The sequence below is a fragment of the Chiloscyllium plagiosum genome, unplaced genomic scaffold, assembly GCF_037043375.1.
Source record: "Chiloscyllium plagiosum isolate Xiang-an unplaced genomic scaffold, Cpla_swu_hap1 HiC_scaffold_25, whole genome shotgun sequence".
Taxonomy (NCBI): domain Eukaryota; kingdom Metazoa; phylum Chordata; class Chondrichthyes; order Orectolobiformes; family Hemiscylliidae; genus Chiloscyllium; species Chiloscyllium plagiosum.
The window spans coordinates 61,654,686-61,670,052 of NW_028270163.1; the positions used below are offsets into that span (position 1 = coordinate 61,654,686).

At 46.3% G+C, this 15,367-nt stretch overlaps 1 protein-coding gene across 2 annotated transcripts in view; it reads right to left on the minus strand.

Annotated features, from left to right (window-relative positions):
- Positions 1 to 15,367, minus strand: part of trim25 (tripartite motif containing 25) — a 41,660-nt gene that overhangs the window by 13,656 nt on the left and 12,637 nt on the right. For both annotated transcript variants that reach the window (XM_088000789.1, XM_088000788.1), the window contains exons 4-7: positions 13,539 to 13,713; positions 4,970 to 5,020; positions 1,158 to 1,226; positions 243 to 317 (exon numbers count right to left, since the gene is read on the minus strand). In XM_088000789.1, the coding sequence (XP_087856915.1) occupies positions 243 to 317; positions 1,158 to 1,226; positions 4,970 to 5,020; positions 13,539 to 13,713 (370 nt within the window). The remainder of the gene's footprint in view (positions 1 to 242; positions 318 to 1,157; positions 1,227 to 4,969; positions 5,021 to 13,538; positions 13,714 to 15,367) is intronic.

A 15,367-nucleotide genomic window follows, 5' to 3' on the forward strand; every position in this document is an offset into this window, starting at 1 on the left:
GGAAAACCAAGTTAGAGTGGCGAGGTGCTTGGCCTGGACCCAGTGGGCCGAACAGCTTCTTTCCATGCTGTTAGAATTACAGAGTTTATCAGCAGCTTTTGCTGCTTTACCCCTTTACCCCCACCTCACTTCAGCTGCTCATATCAACATGTGGATGTGCCTTCACCACCACAACACTAAGAGGTGAAGGGAGACAGTGCTCCCACTCTGTCAATCTCGCTGTGACTTTTCTCCTCACTCACTCTTTCTAGCTTGCTTGCCCTCAGGAGGGTTAGCTGTTTGAAATGGTGGTGGCTCCAATGGATCCGAAGGGGAACCTATAGAATGTAAAGGAAACATTAGAATCATATGACAGACATTACCATCACTGTATCATCCACTATCACCATTCGGGGCTTTATTACTGACCAGCCCAGAGAAAGACTAGAGTTTAGAGTTTCTGTAACAAGTGACTCCTAGACTCCCCAAAGCCTGTCCACTATCTCCAAGAACTGGAAATGTGTTGCTGGAAAAGCACAGCAGGTCAGGCAGCATCCAGGGAACAGGAGAATCGACGTTTCGGGCATAAGCCCTTCTTCAGGAATGAGGAAAGTTTGTCCAGCAGGCTAAGATAAAAGATAGGGAGGAGGGACTTGGGGGAGGGGCGTCGGAAATGCGATAGGTGGAAAGAGGTCAAGGTGAGGGTGATAGGTCAGACTGGGGTGGGGGCGGAGAGGTCGGGAAGAAGATCTCCAAGACACAAGTCAGGAGTGTGATGGAACACTCCCCACTTGCCCTGGATGGGGAAAGCTCCAACAACACTCAAGAAGCTCAACACCATCCAGGACAAAGCAGCCACTTAAGTGTTTTTGGATGTGATGCCATTTCACCTTCTCCCCCAGTGACACTCAGTAGCAACAGTGTGTACTATCTACAAGAGGCACTGAAGAATTTCAAAGATCCTTAGACAGCACCTTTTCTACTACAGAGGATGATAAGGGCAGCAGATACATGGGAACATCACCCTCTGCAAATTCCTGACCCCCTACCCCAGCATCACAAGGGAGATGACATGCAGCAGTGTCTCTGCAAGCAGGGGGACACTCATTAGCATCACAGCAAGATTTAGGAGGACACATCACTACGTTACGGAGAGCAAGTTTGTGTCTGTCACTTACTTTCTTTATTTGGCTGGCCTGCAGATGGCACTTGGTCTGGACTGTTTGATGCTTTAGCTTTGGTTTTGTCTGCAAGGTGTGAAGAGAAATTAAACTCTAGAATGGATTGTCACATGCCCTTTGACATCAGCTCTTCTCCATCACCCTTTTCACCTTCCCTCCTCATAATTGTGTATCTAGTCTCAGCCTTACTCAACGTCACTGGGATTGTGCTCAGGAGCAGGAGACCTGGCTGATTGCTCTCCTCTTTAACCCAGAGATCTCTCGACATTGATCTGAAACCCTGCCAGACTTCACTTCTCTTAAGGGGTGCTGGCCAAGTGTTATTACAGCTGGATTATTAACCCAGCAATCCCCCAGTGTAGGGCTGCCACGTGGAAACTGGAATTTGAATTCATTACAGTTGCTTATTGTTGGAAAAACCCATCTGGTTTACTAATGTCTTTCAGGGAGGGAAACCCCTCAGGGCAATTAAGAATGGGCAATAAATGCTGGCGCAGCATTTATTACTGACCAGCCCAGAGAAAGACTTGCTACAAGGAACCAGGGCCTACAGTCTGTGCGATGAGTGACTCCTAACTTCCCAAACTCTGTCCATCATTTACAGGCACGAGACAGGTATACTCTCTATTTGCCTGGATAGGCACAGCTCTAACAACACTCAAGAAGCTCACACATCAGGACAAAGCATTCGCTTGTTTGGCACCCTGCCCACTACCTTCAGCGATCATTGCCTTTAATACCAACGTTTTGGTAAGTCCTTCCCTAACAATACTGGGGATATTCCTCCAACATCTGAACTTCAGAAGTTCAAGGAGACAGCTCACCCTGACCATATCAAGGGCCATTAAGGGCCCACAATAAACCTGGGTCCAGCCATCAGTCACAGGTGCGGAGTTTAGTCCATCAAGACGGTTTCTCCACTCAGTGGGATCATGGCTGATTTGATAAATTGCCAGCTCCTCTTTACTTCATCATCTTTTGTTCAATTGATTTAAAAAAACCTAGCTGACTCAGTCCTGAACATACTTAGTAACAGCCTCAACTCACCTTCTGTAACTCCACAGAAATCCTAACATATAACTTCCCTGCTTCCCACCTCCTGAAAGAGCTGTAATACATTTCTCAGGCATGATTTCCCCTTCAGAAAATCATGTTGATTCTGTTTGATCATATTATGTATTCCTAAATGCTCTGCTATTCCATCCTTTATACCAGACGCTAACATACACCCAGTAACAACTGGCTTTTAGTTAACTGCTTGTAGTCTCCTACCCTTTCTGAATAAGGTATTGGACTGGGACTCTTGTACTCCTCTGACTTTTCCAGAATGTAAGGATTCTTGGAAGATTACCACCAGTGCATTCACTACCTCTATAACTATTTCCTTGAATATTCTAGCTTGCATCCCATCAGGTCCAGGTGACGATCAGCCTTTAGCTCCATTCCTTCCTCTAGTGCTTTTCTCTCGTGATAGTTGGCGTGCATTGCAGCCCTACCCAACTTAAGTATTCAATATTTTGGAATGCGATTAGTGTTATCCACCATGAAGACTGATGCAAATTATTTCAATTCCTCTGCAATGTCCTGCTTTCCCCACCCTTGTTCTCTAAAGGACCTGTGTTCACTTTGGCCTCCCTGTTCCTTTTTACATACTTGAAGCACTTGCTGTCCATTTTTACAGTACTTGCTAGATTAACCCTCCAGTTAACCAGATTAACCCTCCAGTTAACTCCCTCTTAATTTTATTAGCTTTTAAAACAGTTTCATTCCTCTCAGTTACCACAAGAATTTGGCACATTATATGCTTTTCTTCCAATTTACTGTTATCCTTAATTTTCTTGATTGACCATGATCAGTTCACTTCCTTTCTAAAGTACTTCGTCATTGTATATAAATAATTACCTGGGAAACTCCTTTCCCAGTCCACTGAGCCTGACACACTCAGAATTAGAAGTTTAGTACAGTTGTTTCTGACCCAAGTTTCTCACCCTCAAAGTGAATGCCAAATTCTCAGATTACAATTACTGTTCAAGGGGATCTTTTACAATCTGATCAATTATTAAATGTGCCCCCTTACAAACTACCATCTCCAAAATATGCTGATCCCTGGTTGGAACCACAAGATATTGCTCTAGGAAACTGTCCCGAACACACACAATGAACTCTTCTCATCACTACCTTAGCCAAACTGATTTTCTCAAACATCATAGCATAGAATTACTTTACAGCGAGAGGTGCAGGGTACACTGCAATCTTACAGAAAGGGGATTAGGGTTTATCAGAATCTTAGAGAGGGAGGTGGGGTATATCACCGTGTTAGAATGTGGTGCCTGTTCCTTTCCTCCTCTAGCTGGTCTGCAGCTGGCCCTTGGTCTTGGTTATTTGATGCTTCGCCTTGGTTTATTGACTTTCGGTGGGATGTTACTCATGCCCCTCTACACGTTAACAGCACAGAGGTGGAATGAGTGGAGAGTGTCAAGCTCCTGAGAGTGGCCATCAACAACAAGCTTTCTTGGACTCTTCATGTGGACGCACTGGTTACAAAGGCCCAACAATATCTCTTCTTCCTCAGGCAGCTGAGGAAATTTGACATGGTGGTGAATACCCTTGCCAATATTTATAGGTGCACCATCGAGAGCATTCTGTCTGGGTGTATCACTACCTGGTATGGCAGCTGTACCATTCAAGATCGGAGACGGTTACAGAGAGTGGTGAACTCTGCCTGGACAATCACAAAGGTCAACCTCCCATCTATAGAATCCATCGACCAGGCCCGCTGTCAAGGAAAGGCCGCCAGCATTCTCAACGATCCATCCCACCCTGGCAATGTTTTTCTACAACCTCTACCATCGGGGAGAAGGTACAGAAGCCTGAACACACGCACCAGCCGGTTTCAAAACAGTTTCTACCCTACTGTTGTTAGAATACTGAATGGACTCTCAAACTCTTAACATTCGCCTGTCCCTGTGTTTTTGTTTTTGCCGCTGTTTACCTATTATTTACTATTTATGCTACTTAACTCTGTGATCTGCCTGTATTGCTCGCAAGACAAAGCTGTTCACAGTGGCTCAGTATATGTGACAATAAATTCAATTTTCTCTGAGGTGTGGAGAAATTAAATTCTGGAATGGATTGTCTTAGACTCTGTTACACCAGAATTTACAGATAATACCAATAGGGTAACTGCATCCCCTTTGAGAGGGGAGAAATTATAGAACCATAGAATCCAGTATAGAAATAGGCCATTCAGTCCATTGAATCCATATTGAACCTCGGACAAGCATCCCATCCAAATGTAGCTCCCAATACTATCCCCATAGCCCCAAATTTACGATGTCTAATCCACCTAGCCCTGATCTCTCTCGCTCACCCTATTCACCTTCCCCCTCCTCCTCTTAAATGCATATCTAGTCTCAGCCTTATTCAACGTTACTGGGACAGTGATTAGGAGCAGGAGGCCTGGCTGAATTCCACACACTCTCTAACCCAGAGATGTCTAGACATTGATCTGGCAGGGCTCCATACTGTCCAGGAATGAGCAGGTTAGAGTGGATTCGCCATGGTAAATGTGGAGTTACAGGGTCAGTGTCGGGGTGGGTCGAGGTGGGAAGGTCTTTTGAGGGTCAATGGACTGAATGGCCTCTTTCTACACTGTAGGGATTCTATGACACTTCAATTTCCCCATTCTAAGGGGGTTTTGGGGGGCTCTGGTCCCATCGGTATTATTGCCAGATTATTAAGCTGGAGACTAACTAATATTGTGTGTATAGCTGTGTATTCCAGTGAGGGTTGTAGTAAATATCACTTACTTGTGTCCATCCTCTGGTCTGGATTGGCCAATGCTTTAAGCTTTGTTTTCTCTGTGGTGTAAGAAGACAAAGTATTAATATTGCCCAAAACGTTGACATACTATGGAGGCTTTCTATCTTCAACAGGCCTACAGCACAAGCAACAGTTCAACATGTCCACACCTGTCAAAACCAATGAGCTAACTATTCCACTGCCTAGTGCCTGCTCTAGCCCAGCCATGACATCACAAGTGCTTATTTAAATGCTTCTCGAGTGTGCTGAGGGTTTCTGCCTCTACCAACCTTACAGTGAGTACCAGATACCCACCACCCTGGGTGAAAAGGTTTGCCCTCACATCTCCTCCAAACCACCTTTGCCTTATCTTTGATCTCTCAATTAAGGGGTCATTTTTCTTCCTGTCTACCCTACCTGTGCCTCAATTTTATACATTTCATCAAGTCTCCTCTCAATTTATTTTGTTCTAAGGAAAACAACTCCCAGACTGTCCATCTCTCTGGCCCAGGGAACATCCTGGTCAATCTTCCTTGCACCATCTCCAGTGCTATCACATCGAATTCAAGATAGATCCTTGGACAGGATCTTCCAAACCCATGACTCCTTCTATCTAGAAGGACAAGGGCAGCAGATACACAGACCACCACCTGCTGCAAGCTCCCCTCCCAGTCACTCATCCAAGATAAAGGAGCAGAATTAGGCCATTCGGCCCATTAAGTCTCCTCCACCTTTTGATCATGGCTGATGTGTTTTATAACTCCTGCCTTCTTCCTCTAAACTTTGATCTCCTTACTAATCAAAACCTTGACCTGGCCTCCACAGCTTCCTGTTCCAAAAGGAGTCCTAAAGATTCCCCACCCTCTGGCTGAAGAAACCCTTCCTCATCTCAGTTCAAAACTGTCGCTCCTTCACTGAGTCTCATCACTCCTAATGTTAGAAAATTCTGTGCTGATCACTATCCAGACCTCTCCTATTCTTCAAGTTTCAGGTAGATCTGCCCTCACCTTTTTCAACTCGGTGTTCAGACTCGGAGTCCTCAGCCGCATCTCTTACGACGAGCCCAGAGTCACTGGGATCATTCTTGTACACCACCTTTGAACCTTCCCCAAGGCAGGTACATCCCTCCTTAGATACTGGACCAGATTACTCAATATTCTAAATGCGTTCTGACCAGAGCCTCATACAGTCTCAGCAGTACGTTCCTGCTCTTGTAGGTGAAAGTGGGGACTGCAGATGCTGGAGATCACAGACAAGATTAGTGCGGTGCTGGAAAAGCACAGCACGTCAGGCAGCATCAGAGGAGCAGGAAAATCTACACGTCGGGCTGGAGCCCTTCATCAGGGAATGCTATCCCTGCTCTTGTATTCTATTCTTCTTGATATGATTGCATTTGCCTTCCTAACTGCCCACTGAAACCTGCACGTTTACCTGAAGAGAATCCTGAACTCGGACCCCCAAATCCCTTTGTTTCAGATTTCTGAATCCTTGCTCATTTAGAAACTGGGCCTATGTCTCTATTATTCCTACCAAAGTGCATAACCTCTCACTTTCCCACATTGTATCTTCTTTGCCCACTCTTAGTCAGCCCAAGTCCTTCTGCAGCCTCCCCACTTCCTCCACACCTACCTGTCCCTCCACCTTTGTGTCAGCTGCAAACTTACCAACAATACCCTCAGTTCCTTCACCCAGATCATTAATGTATAATATGAATAGTTATGGTCCTAACAGTGACCCCTGCAGAGCTCCACTGGTCACCAGTTGCCATCCTGAAAAGACCCCTTTATCCTTTTGCTCTGCCTTCTGCCAGTCAGCCATTCCTCTATCCATGCCAGTACCTTGCCCCCTAACACCATGGGCTCTTATCATATTTAACAGCCTCCTGTGTGTGGAACCTTGTGAAAGGCTTTGTGGAAATCCAAATAGATCACGTCCACTGGCTCTCCTTTGTCTAACTTGCTTATTACCACCTCAAAGAATTCCAATAGATTTGTCAGACATGAACTCCCCTTGATGAAGCTGTGCTGACTCGGCCCTATTTAGCCATGCACTCCCCGATACTCCACCATCTCATTCTTAGAGGTAGTGCAGGGGCCCCCTGTGGTCATCTCCCTTTCGAACACACACTGTTTTGGATACTGTTGGGGAAGATGAGCTGCACAAGCGGGGACAAAAAAGAACAGGAGGGTTATTGTGGGAGGGGATTCAATTGTAATGGGGACGTGCAGCCACAGAAGACATTGCAGGATGTAAACTGCCTCCCCTGTGCTAGGTCAGGGATGTCAATGAATGGCTGTATGGCATTGTGAAAGGCAAGGGAAAACAACAGAGATCCGTTTGTTAATAATAACATCAGTTTAAAAAGGGATGAAGTCCAGCATGCAGAAGTTAGGGAGCTAGGAAGTAGGTTAAAGAAGAGGACCCCAAAGGATTCCTTCTGGTGCTATGTACTAGTGAGTACAGAAATAGGTTGGATGAACATGTGGCTACAGAAATGGTGCAAAATGCAAGGTTTTAGATTTCAGGGAAGTTGAGATGACTTCTGTAGACAGCAGAATCTGTACAACACATACGGGTTGCAACTGAACTGGAATGGAATCCGCATTCTTGCAGGGCTGCTGGGGAACGTTTAAATTAACTTGGCAGCGGAGGAGTTACAATACAAAGAGAGAGTTCAGCAGGGGAGGGCTATGGCCAAAATTAGAACAGACAGCTAGTCAGTCAAAGCAGCATAAAAACTATAGCCCACTTACGGCACAAGGGAGCTTGGCAAAGGTTAGATGGTATTTATTTTACTACTGGTCATCTGATAGTCAAGGTGATGAGTTCATGGGAATATGAAGCTATTGCTATCATTAAAACATGGTCATGGCGTGGCGTGGCATTGGGGGGGGGGGGGGGGGAGGAGCAGGAGTTTGGTAGCTCCAGGATATAGGGTCTTCAGGAGAGACAGGGACAGAAGTTAAGGAATAGGAAGTGTCTCAATATTGATCAGGGAATCGATTACAACACAGAAGAGATGACATATTAGAAAGTTCCTCAAATGAAGCCATAGGGGTAGAACTTCAAAACCATCACATTACTACCGTACCCTAAAAGTTCAGAGAGACACAAGAGCAGATATACAGGCAAGGTTCGGTGAAATAAAACTAAAGGGTAGGGAGACTGGGTTATTTCAACTTCCCCGGCATTAACTGGGGTAGTCATAGTGTGAAAGGTTTTAGAGGGAACAGAATTCTTAAACTGTATCCAGAAGAGATTTTGCAGCCAGTCTGTAGAAAGCCCGAGAAGAGAGGTGATGAACTGGGATTTAATCTTAGGCAGTGCAGCTGGCCGAGGGTTTGGAGTATCAAAGGGAAGCATTTTGCAGGCAGCGATCGTAACTCCATTAGTTTCCAGACTGTCCTGGGAAAGGACAAGAATGGGCCTGAAATCAAACTTCTCAATTAGAGGGAAGCTGGTTTTAATAAAATCAGATAGGAATTGGCCAGAATGGACTGGCAGCTGATACTTTCAGGTAAATGAGTCAGAAAACTGGGACCCATTTAAGGAGAAAATAGGGAGAGTCCAGGGTCAGCATGTTCCAATAATTAAAAAAGCAGGATCAAATCCTGTGAACCCTGGATATTGACGGATACATGGGATTGGAGAAAGACAAAAAGGAAGGCTTCTGGCAGATAACTAGGGCTCAAAAGAGCAGAGGCCCGAGAGAAGTTCAGAATGTGTGACGGGAAACTTAGACAGGAAATTAGAGGAGCAAAATGGGCGATGAAAGAATAATGGCAGGTAAAATAAAAGGAAGTCCTTTGTTATTTTACAATTAAATTAAGGGGGATATACGATAACTAGGAAACTTAAGGAGCACAGTGGGAATTTGCATATGGAGCCAGAGGATGTAGGTAGGGTTCTAAATAAATACTTTGTGTCTGTGTTCACTAGTAAAAGGGATGACATGGGTATTGAAATCAGGGAGAAGGACTGTGATACAATTGAAGAAATTAGTGTCCAGAGGAAATTCTGAGTGGTCTCAGATTTAAAAGTAGATAAATCTCCAGGGCCAGATGAAATGTATCCCAAGCTGTTGAGTGAGGCAAGGGAGGAAATAGCAGGGGCATTGGCAATAACACTCAATTCCTCTCTGGCCACAGGGGATGTGCCAGAGAACTGGAAGACAACTAGTGTGGGATCATTATTCAAGAGGGGAGCAAAGAATAAATCAGGAAACCATAGGCCAGTCAGTATAACCTCAGTAATAGGGAAACTACTGGAAGCAATTCGGAGGACCAGAACTAAATCTGCATTTGGAGGGGCAGGGCTTAATTATGAAGAGTCTGGTTTTGTTAAGGGAAGGTCATGTCTGGCCAACTCAGAATTTCTCAAAGAGGTGACCAGGTGTGTCGATGAGGGCATTCAACATAGCCTACTTTGTCTTTAGCAAGGCTTTCAATAAGGTCCCACATGGGAGACTGATAGCCAAGGTAGAGTCCATGGAATCCAAGGAAATTTGGCAAATGAGATACAGAATTGGCTGAGTGGTAGAAAGCACAGGATGATGGCTGATGGTGTGTGTGCGACTGAAAATGTGTCCAGTCGGGTTCTACAGGGATCTGTCTTGCTGTTTGTGGTTTATAAACCAATTTAGACTTGAATACTAAATGGCTGATCAGTAAGAAGACAGTATGAAAAAAAGTGGTGGGTTGGTAAATAATGAGGAGATGGATAGCCTTAGAGTACAAGATGATAAAGATAGGCTGATACAATCCGGAAAAGAGAGAGATAAGAAGTCTCCAGGGCTCGATGGGATCTGCCCTCTGTTATTGAGAGAAGCAAGAGGGGAGATTGCTGGGGCCTATACCAAGATTTTTGTCCCCTCGCTAGCCACCAGAGAGGTCCCAGAGGCCTGGCGAGTAGCTAATGCTGTTCCTGTACTCAAGAAGAAACATATGGATAATTCAGGAAACTATAAACCAGTGAGTCTCACATGGTTGTGAGTGGTTGTGAAGCTACTGGAGAGAATTCTTAGGGAAATGACTTATGTGCATTTGGAAAAGCATAGCCTAATAAGGGATGGTCAATTTGGCAGGGCAGCTCATGTCTTATTAAAATGATTGAATTGTGAGGTGACAAAGGTGGTCAATTAGGATAGAGCAGTGGCTGTTGTCTCCATGGATTTTAATAAGGATTTCGACAAGGTCCCTCATGGTAGGCTCAGGATCCATGGTGACTTGGTTGGGTGGATTTAGAATTGGCTTGCTCAGAAAAGACAGAGGGTAGTGCTGGAAGAGTGTTTTTCAGGCTGGAGGTCCGTGATTAGTGGTGTTCCGCAGGGATCCGTACTGGGACCTCTGCTCTTTGAAATATATATAAATAACTTGGAAGAAAATGTAGATGGGTGAGTTAATAATTTCCACACAATACAAAGATCAGTGGAGTTGTGGATAGTGTAGGAAGTTGTCAAAAGGATACGGGGATATAGGACAATTGCAGATATAGGTGGAGAAATGGGAGATGGAGTTTAATCTGGGTAAGTGTGAGGTGCTGCACTTTGGGAGATCAAATGTTAAGGCAAAGTATAGTTAACAGCAGGACCCTGAACAGCTTTGATGTACAAAGGGATCTTGGGGTTCAAGTGCATAGCTCCCTGAAAGCAGCCACACAAATAGATAGGGTGGTAAAGGTAGCATATGGCATGCTTGCCTTTATCAGTCAGGGAATTGAGTACGAGAGTCAGCATGTCATGTTGCAGCTTTTTAACTGCTGTTAGGCATTACAGTACTACATTCAATTCTGGTCACCACATTACAGGAAGGATGTGGAGGTTTTGGAGAAGGTGCAGAAGAGGTTTACCAGGATGCTGCCTGGATTAGAGGGTATGAGCTCTAAGGAGAGACTAGAAAAACTCAGGCTGTTTTCTTTGGAGCAGTGGGGACTGAAGGGAGATTTGATAGAAGTCTATAAAATTATGAGATGCACAGATAGATTCTGACCATCAATCCTTTCACCACCAGAAATTGAAATGTCTAAAACTAGGGGGCATGCATTTAAGGTGGAGGGGGCTCAAATGAGATGGGAGGGGGACATTTTTTACACAGTGGTAGGAGTCTGGAACACACTGCCAGGGGTGATAGTGGAGACAGATACAATAGGAGTATTTCAGGGACTTTTAGATAGGCACATGAATATGCAAGGAATGCAGGGATATGGACCAAAGGCAGACAGATGGGATTAGTTTAATTTGGCATCACATTCGGCACAACTGTTCTATGTTCAAATGCACTTGGGAATGAGCTGGAAATGTGTTGCTGGAAAAGCGCAGCAGGTCAGGCAGCATCCAGGGAACAGGAGAATCGACGTTTCGGGCATAAGCCCTTCTTCAGGAATGAGGAAAGTTTGTCCAGCAGGCTAAGATAAAAGGTAGGGAGGAGGGACTTGGGGGAGGGGCGTCGGAAAGAGGTCAAGGTGAGGGTGATAGGTCAGACTGGGGTGGGGGCGGAGAGGTCGGGAAGAAGATCTCAGGTTAGGAAGGCGGTGCTGAATTTGATGGATTTGACTGAGACAGGGTGGGGGGAGGGGAAATGAGGAAACTGGTGAAATCCGAGTTCATCCCTTGTGGTTGGAGGGTTCCTAGGCGGAAGATGAGGCGTTCTTCCTCCAACCGTCGTTTTGTTGTGGTCTGACGATGGAGGATATCCTTGGTGGAGTGGGAGGGGGAATTGAAATGTTGAGCTACAGGGTGGTTGGGTTGGTTGGTCCGGGTGTCCCAGAGGTGTTCTCTGAAACGCTCCGCAAGTAGCCGGCCTGTCTCCCCAATATAGAGGAGGCCACATCGGGTGCAGAGGATGCAATAGATGGTGTGTGGAGGTGCAGGTGAATCTGTGGCGGATATGGAAGTTTCCTTTGGGGCCTTGGAGGGAGGTGAGGGGGGAGGTGTGGGCGCAAGTCTTGCACCTCCTGCGGAAGCAGGGGAAGGTGTCGGGAGTGGAGGTTGGGTTGGTGGGGGGTGTGGATCTGACGAGGGAGTCACGGAGGGAGTGGTCTTTACGGAATGCTGATAGGGGAGGGGAGGGAAATATATCCTTGGTGATGGGATCCGTTTGGAGGTAGCGGAAATGACGGCGGATGATGCGCTGTACATGGAGATTGGTGGGGTGGTAGGTGAGGACCAGTGGGGTTCTGTCCTGGTGGCGGTTGGAGGGGCGGGGTTCAAGGACGGAGGAGCGGGAAGTGGAAGAGATGCGGTGGAGGGCATCGTCGACCACGTCGGGGGGGAAATTGCGGTCTTTGAAGGAGGCCATCTGGGTTGTTCGGTATTGGAACTGGTCCTCCTGGGAGCAGATGCGGCGGAGTCGAAGGAATTGGGAGAATGGGATGGCGTTTTTACAGGGGGCAGGATGGGAGGAGGTGTAGTCCAGGTAGCTGTGGGAGTCGGTCGGTTTGTAGTAGATGTCCGTGTTGATTCGGTCGCCTGAGATAGAAATAGAAAGGTCGAGGAAGGGGAGGGAGGAATCTGAGACTGTCCAGGTGAATGACAAGCAAGGTAAGGGATATACATGGGGGGGGGGGGGGGGGGTAGGACCTGGGAAGCATGAGGACTCAGAGGGACCTTGGTGTGCATATCTCCTGTCCCTGAAAGGAATAGGGCAGGTAGAGACAGTGTTAAGGAGACACATGATACGTCTGCCTTTATTAGCCAAAGCACAGTTTAGGAGCAGGGAAATGACGTTGGAGCTACATAAACAGTTGGTTAGGCCACAGCTAGAGTATTTTGCATAGTTCTGGAATCCACATTGTAGGAGGGATGAGATTCAACTGAAGCAGGGGCAGAGCTGATTTGCCAGGATATTGCATGGAATGAGAGCTTCAGTTATGAAAAGAAATTGGATAAAATGGGAAGCAAAAACAGAAAGTGCTGGAAAACCTCTGCAGATTTGATAATCTTTATTCCTTTACTTTCCTACTTAACACTAGTAAGGACTGTAACGTTAACTTTACCTTTATTTCTGTATTTCTCTATTTATGATACAAAGTGCTTTCACTACTTCCTTCTGGTCCTCATACTTTCCTGTCTTGCACATGCAGCCCGAGAGTTAGGGAGGTCTACAGCACAGAAAAAGCTTCTTCAACGCCTCGGGTCTGCGCTGGGATTCTGCCCAATCTTGCTCAGCAACATTTTAACATGCCCCTTCCTTGGTCTCCTAATAGCTTCAAGATCCCTGCACACTTGGTATTCTCCGCTAGGGCCGCTTGATCTTCTCCCTTTGTATCCGCTAAAAGCCTCTTTTTTTTCTTTGTTATGTAGTCCCAAATATTCCTAGGTATCCAGAATTCTCGGGGCTTGTTGTTCCTACAGTTCACGACTGTAGTCTCACCAATCCCATTTGAACGTTCCCCTCGCCACCCAACAGTGTGGGGTGACAGGAAAAGGGCAGAGAAGTAGGGATGGGAGGGAGACGATCTGATGGGTTAGACGACCTCCTTCATGCAGTAAGCATTCGCTGATACCGCTGTAAGGAGCGGCAGCTGCCAGAAAAGATGGTGCACAAGAAACTGATCTAAATCTGGTATGTTTCCACTCACCGGCCCGATCCACTTGATTGATTCTCTGCTGCATTGGAGCTTTCAACTCCCGAACCAGAACCTGCTTCAATGCAGAAACCACTTTTTGAACAAGCTCCACTTTCCGGACATTCACTTCAGCAGGATTGGGGGGTGTGCATGCTTTCAACGAGATTGCAGGAAGTTCACCAATGCTCTGAAAACAAACATTCATCTTGAACACAGAACTCACCACTAAATCAGAAGACAACTGATCATATTCTGAAAATAGGAACTCATCTCCAACATTAAAAAAGGGCCATTCGGCCCAGTCCATCATTCAATTTGATCCTAGCTCATCTACTTCAGTCGGGGAATTGAGGGATATGGAGCCAGGCCAGGAAAGTGGACGTGAGGAATGCTGAATCAGCATTGATTGGAATGAATGGTGGAGCAGGCTCGAGGGGCCAAAACAGCCTACTCCTGTCGTTGTTTCTTATTCAACATTTCCCTATGCTGTTTACAATACAGAGAAATCTAGTAAGTAAAGTGCTGTATCTCCTCAGTGTCTCAGCCTCCATGGCCGAGCCTCCATGGCGCTCTGAGATAGAAAATCCCAAAGATTCATCATCTCTGTGAAGAAATCCACGGTGGCACAGTGGTTAGCACTGCAGCCGCACAGCGCCAGAGACAACTGACTGTGTGGAGTTTGCACCTTCTCCCCGTGTCTGCGTGGGTTTCCCCCGGGTGCTCCGGTTTCCTCCCACAGTCCAAAGATGTGCAGGTCAGGTGAATTGGTCATGCTAAATTGCCCGTAGTGTTAGGTAAGGGGTAAATCTAGGGGAATGGGTCTGGGTGGGTTGCTCTTCGGAGGGTCGGTGTGGACTTGTTGGGCCGAAGAGCCTGTTTCCACACTGTAAGTAATCTAAATAAAAAATCCCTCATCTCAGAGCTAGATGACCTATCACTTAGCCTGCAACTATGTTTGCATGATCTCAACTGCCAGCCAGAGAGAAACATCCTCCCATCTACCCTATCAAGCCCTGAAAGAAGTTTGTTTGATTAGATCGGATTTTTAGATTAGATTCCCTACAGTGTGGAAACAGGCCCTTTGGCCCAACCAGTCCACACCGACCCTCTGAAGAGTAACCCACCCAGACCCATTTCCCTCTGACTAATGCACCTAACACTATGGACAATTTAGCATGGCCAATTCACCTAACCTGCACATCTTTGGACTGTGGGAGGAAACCGGAGCACCCGGAGGAAACCCACACAGACACGGGGAGAAGGTGCAAACTCCACACAGTCAGTCGCCTGAGGCGGGAATTGAACCTGGGACTCTGGTGTTGTGAGGCAGCAGTGCTAACCACTGTGCCACCGTGCCATCCTTTGCTTGAATTACATCACCCTCCATTCTTCCAAACTACAGAATGTAGGTCCAATCTAGGTAATCATGCCTCATAGGACAATTCTCATCCCAGGCATTAGTTCAAAACATTTGCAGACTGCCAATGTTAAATGTCAAGCCTTTTGCTGAGGCAGTTCACAGTAGAGGGGAACATGCAGGTGATAGCATTCCTATGTATCTGCTGCCCATGTTGTTCTAGATGGAAGTGATTGTGGGTTTAGAAGGTGCTGTCTAAGGAGCCTTGGTGGTTCCTGCATTGCACCTTGTTGATGGTCCACATTGCTGCTACTGAGCATCAGTGGCGGAGGGAGTGAATGTTTGTGCATGTGGTGCCAATAAAATTAAGTGCCTGCTTTGTTCAAGCTTCAGTGTTGTTGGGGTCAGGGCTGCTCTTATCCAGGCAAAAGGGGAGTATTCCATCACACTCCTGACTTGTGCCTTGTAGATGGTGGACAGGTTT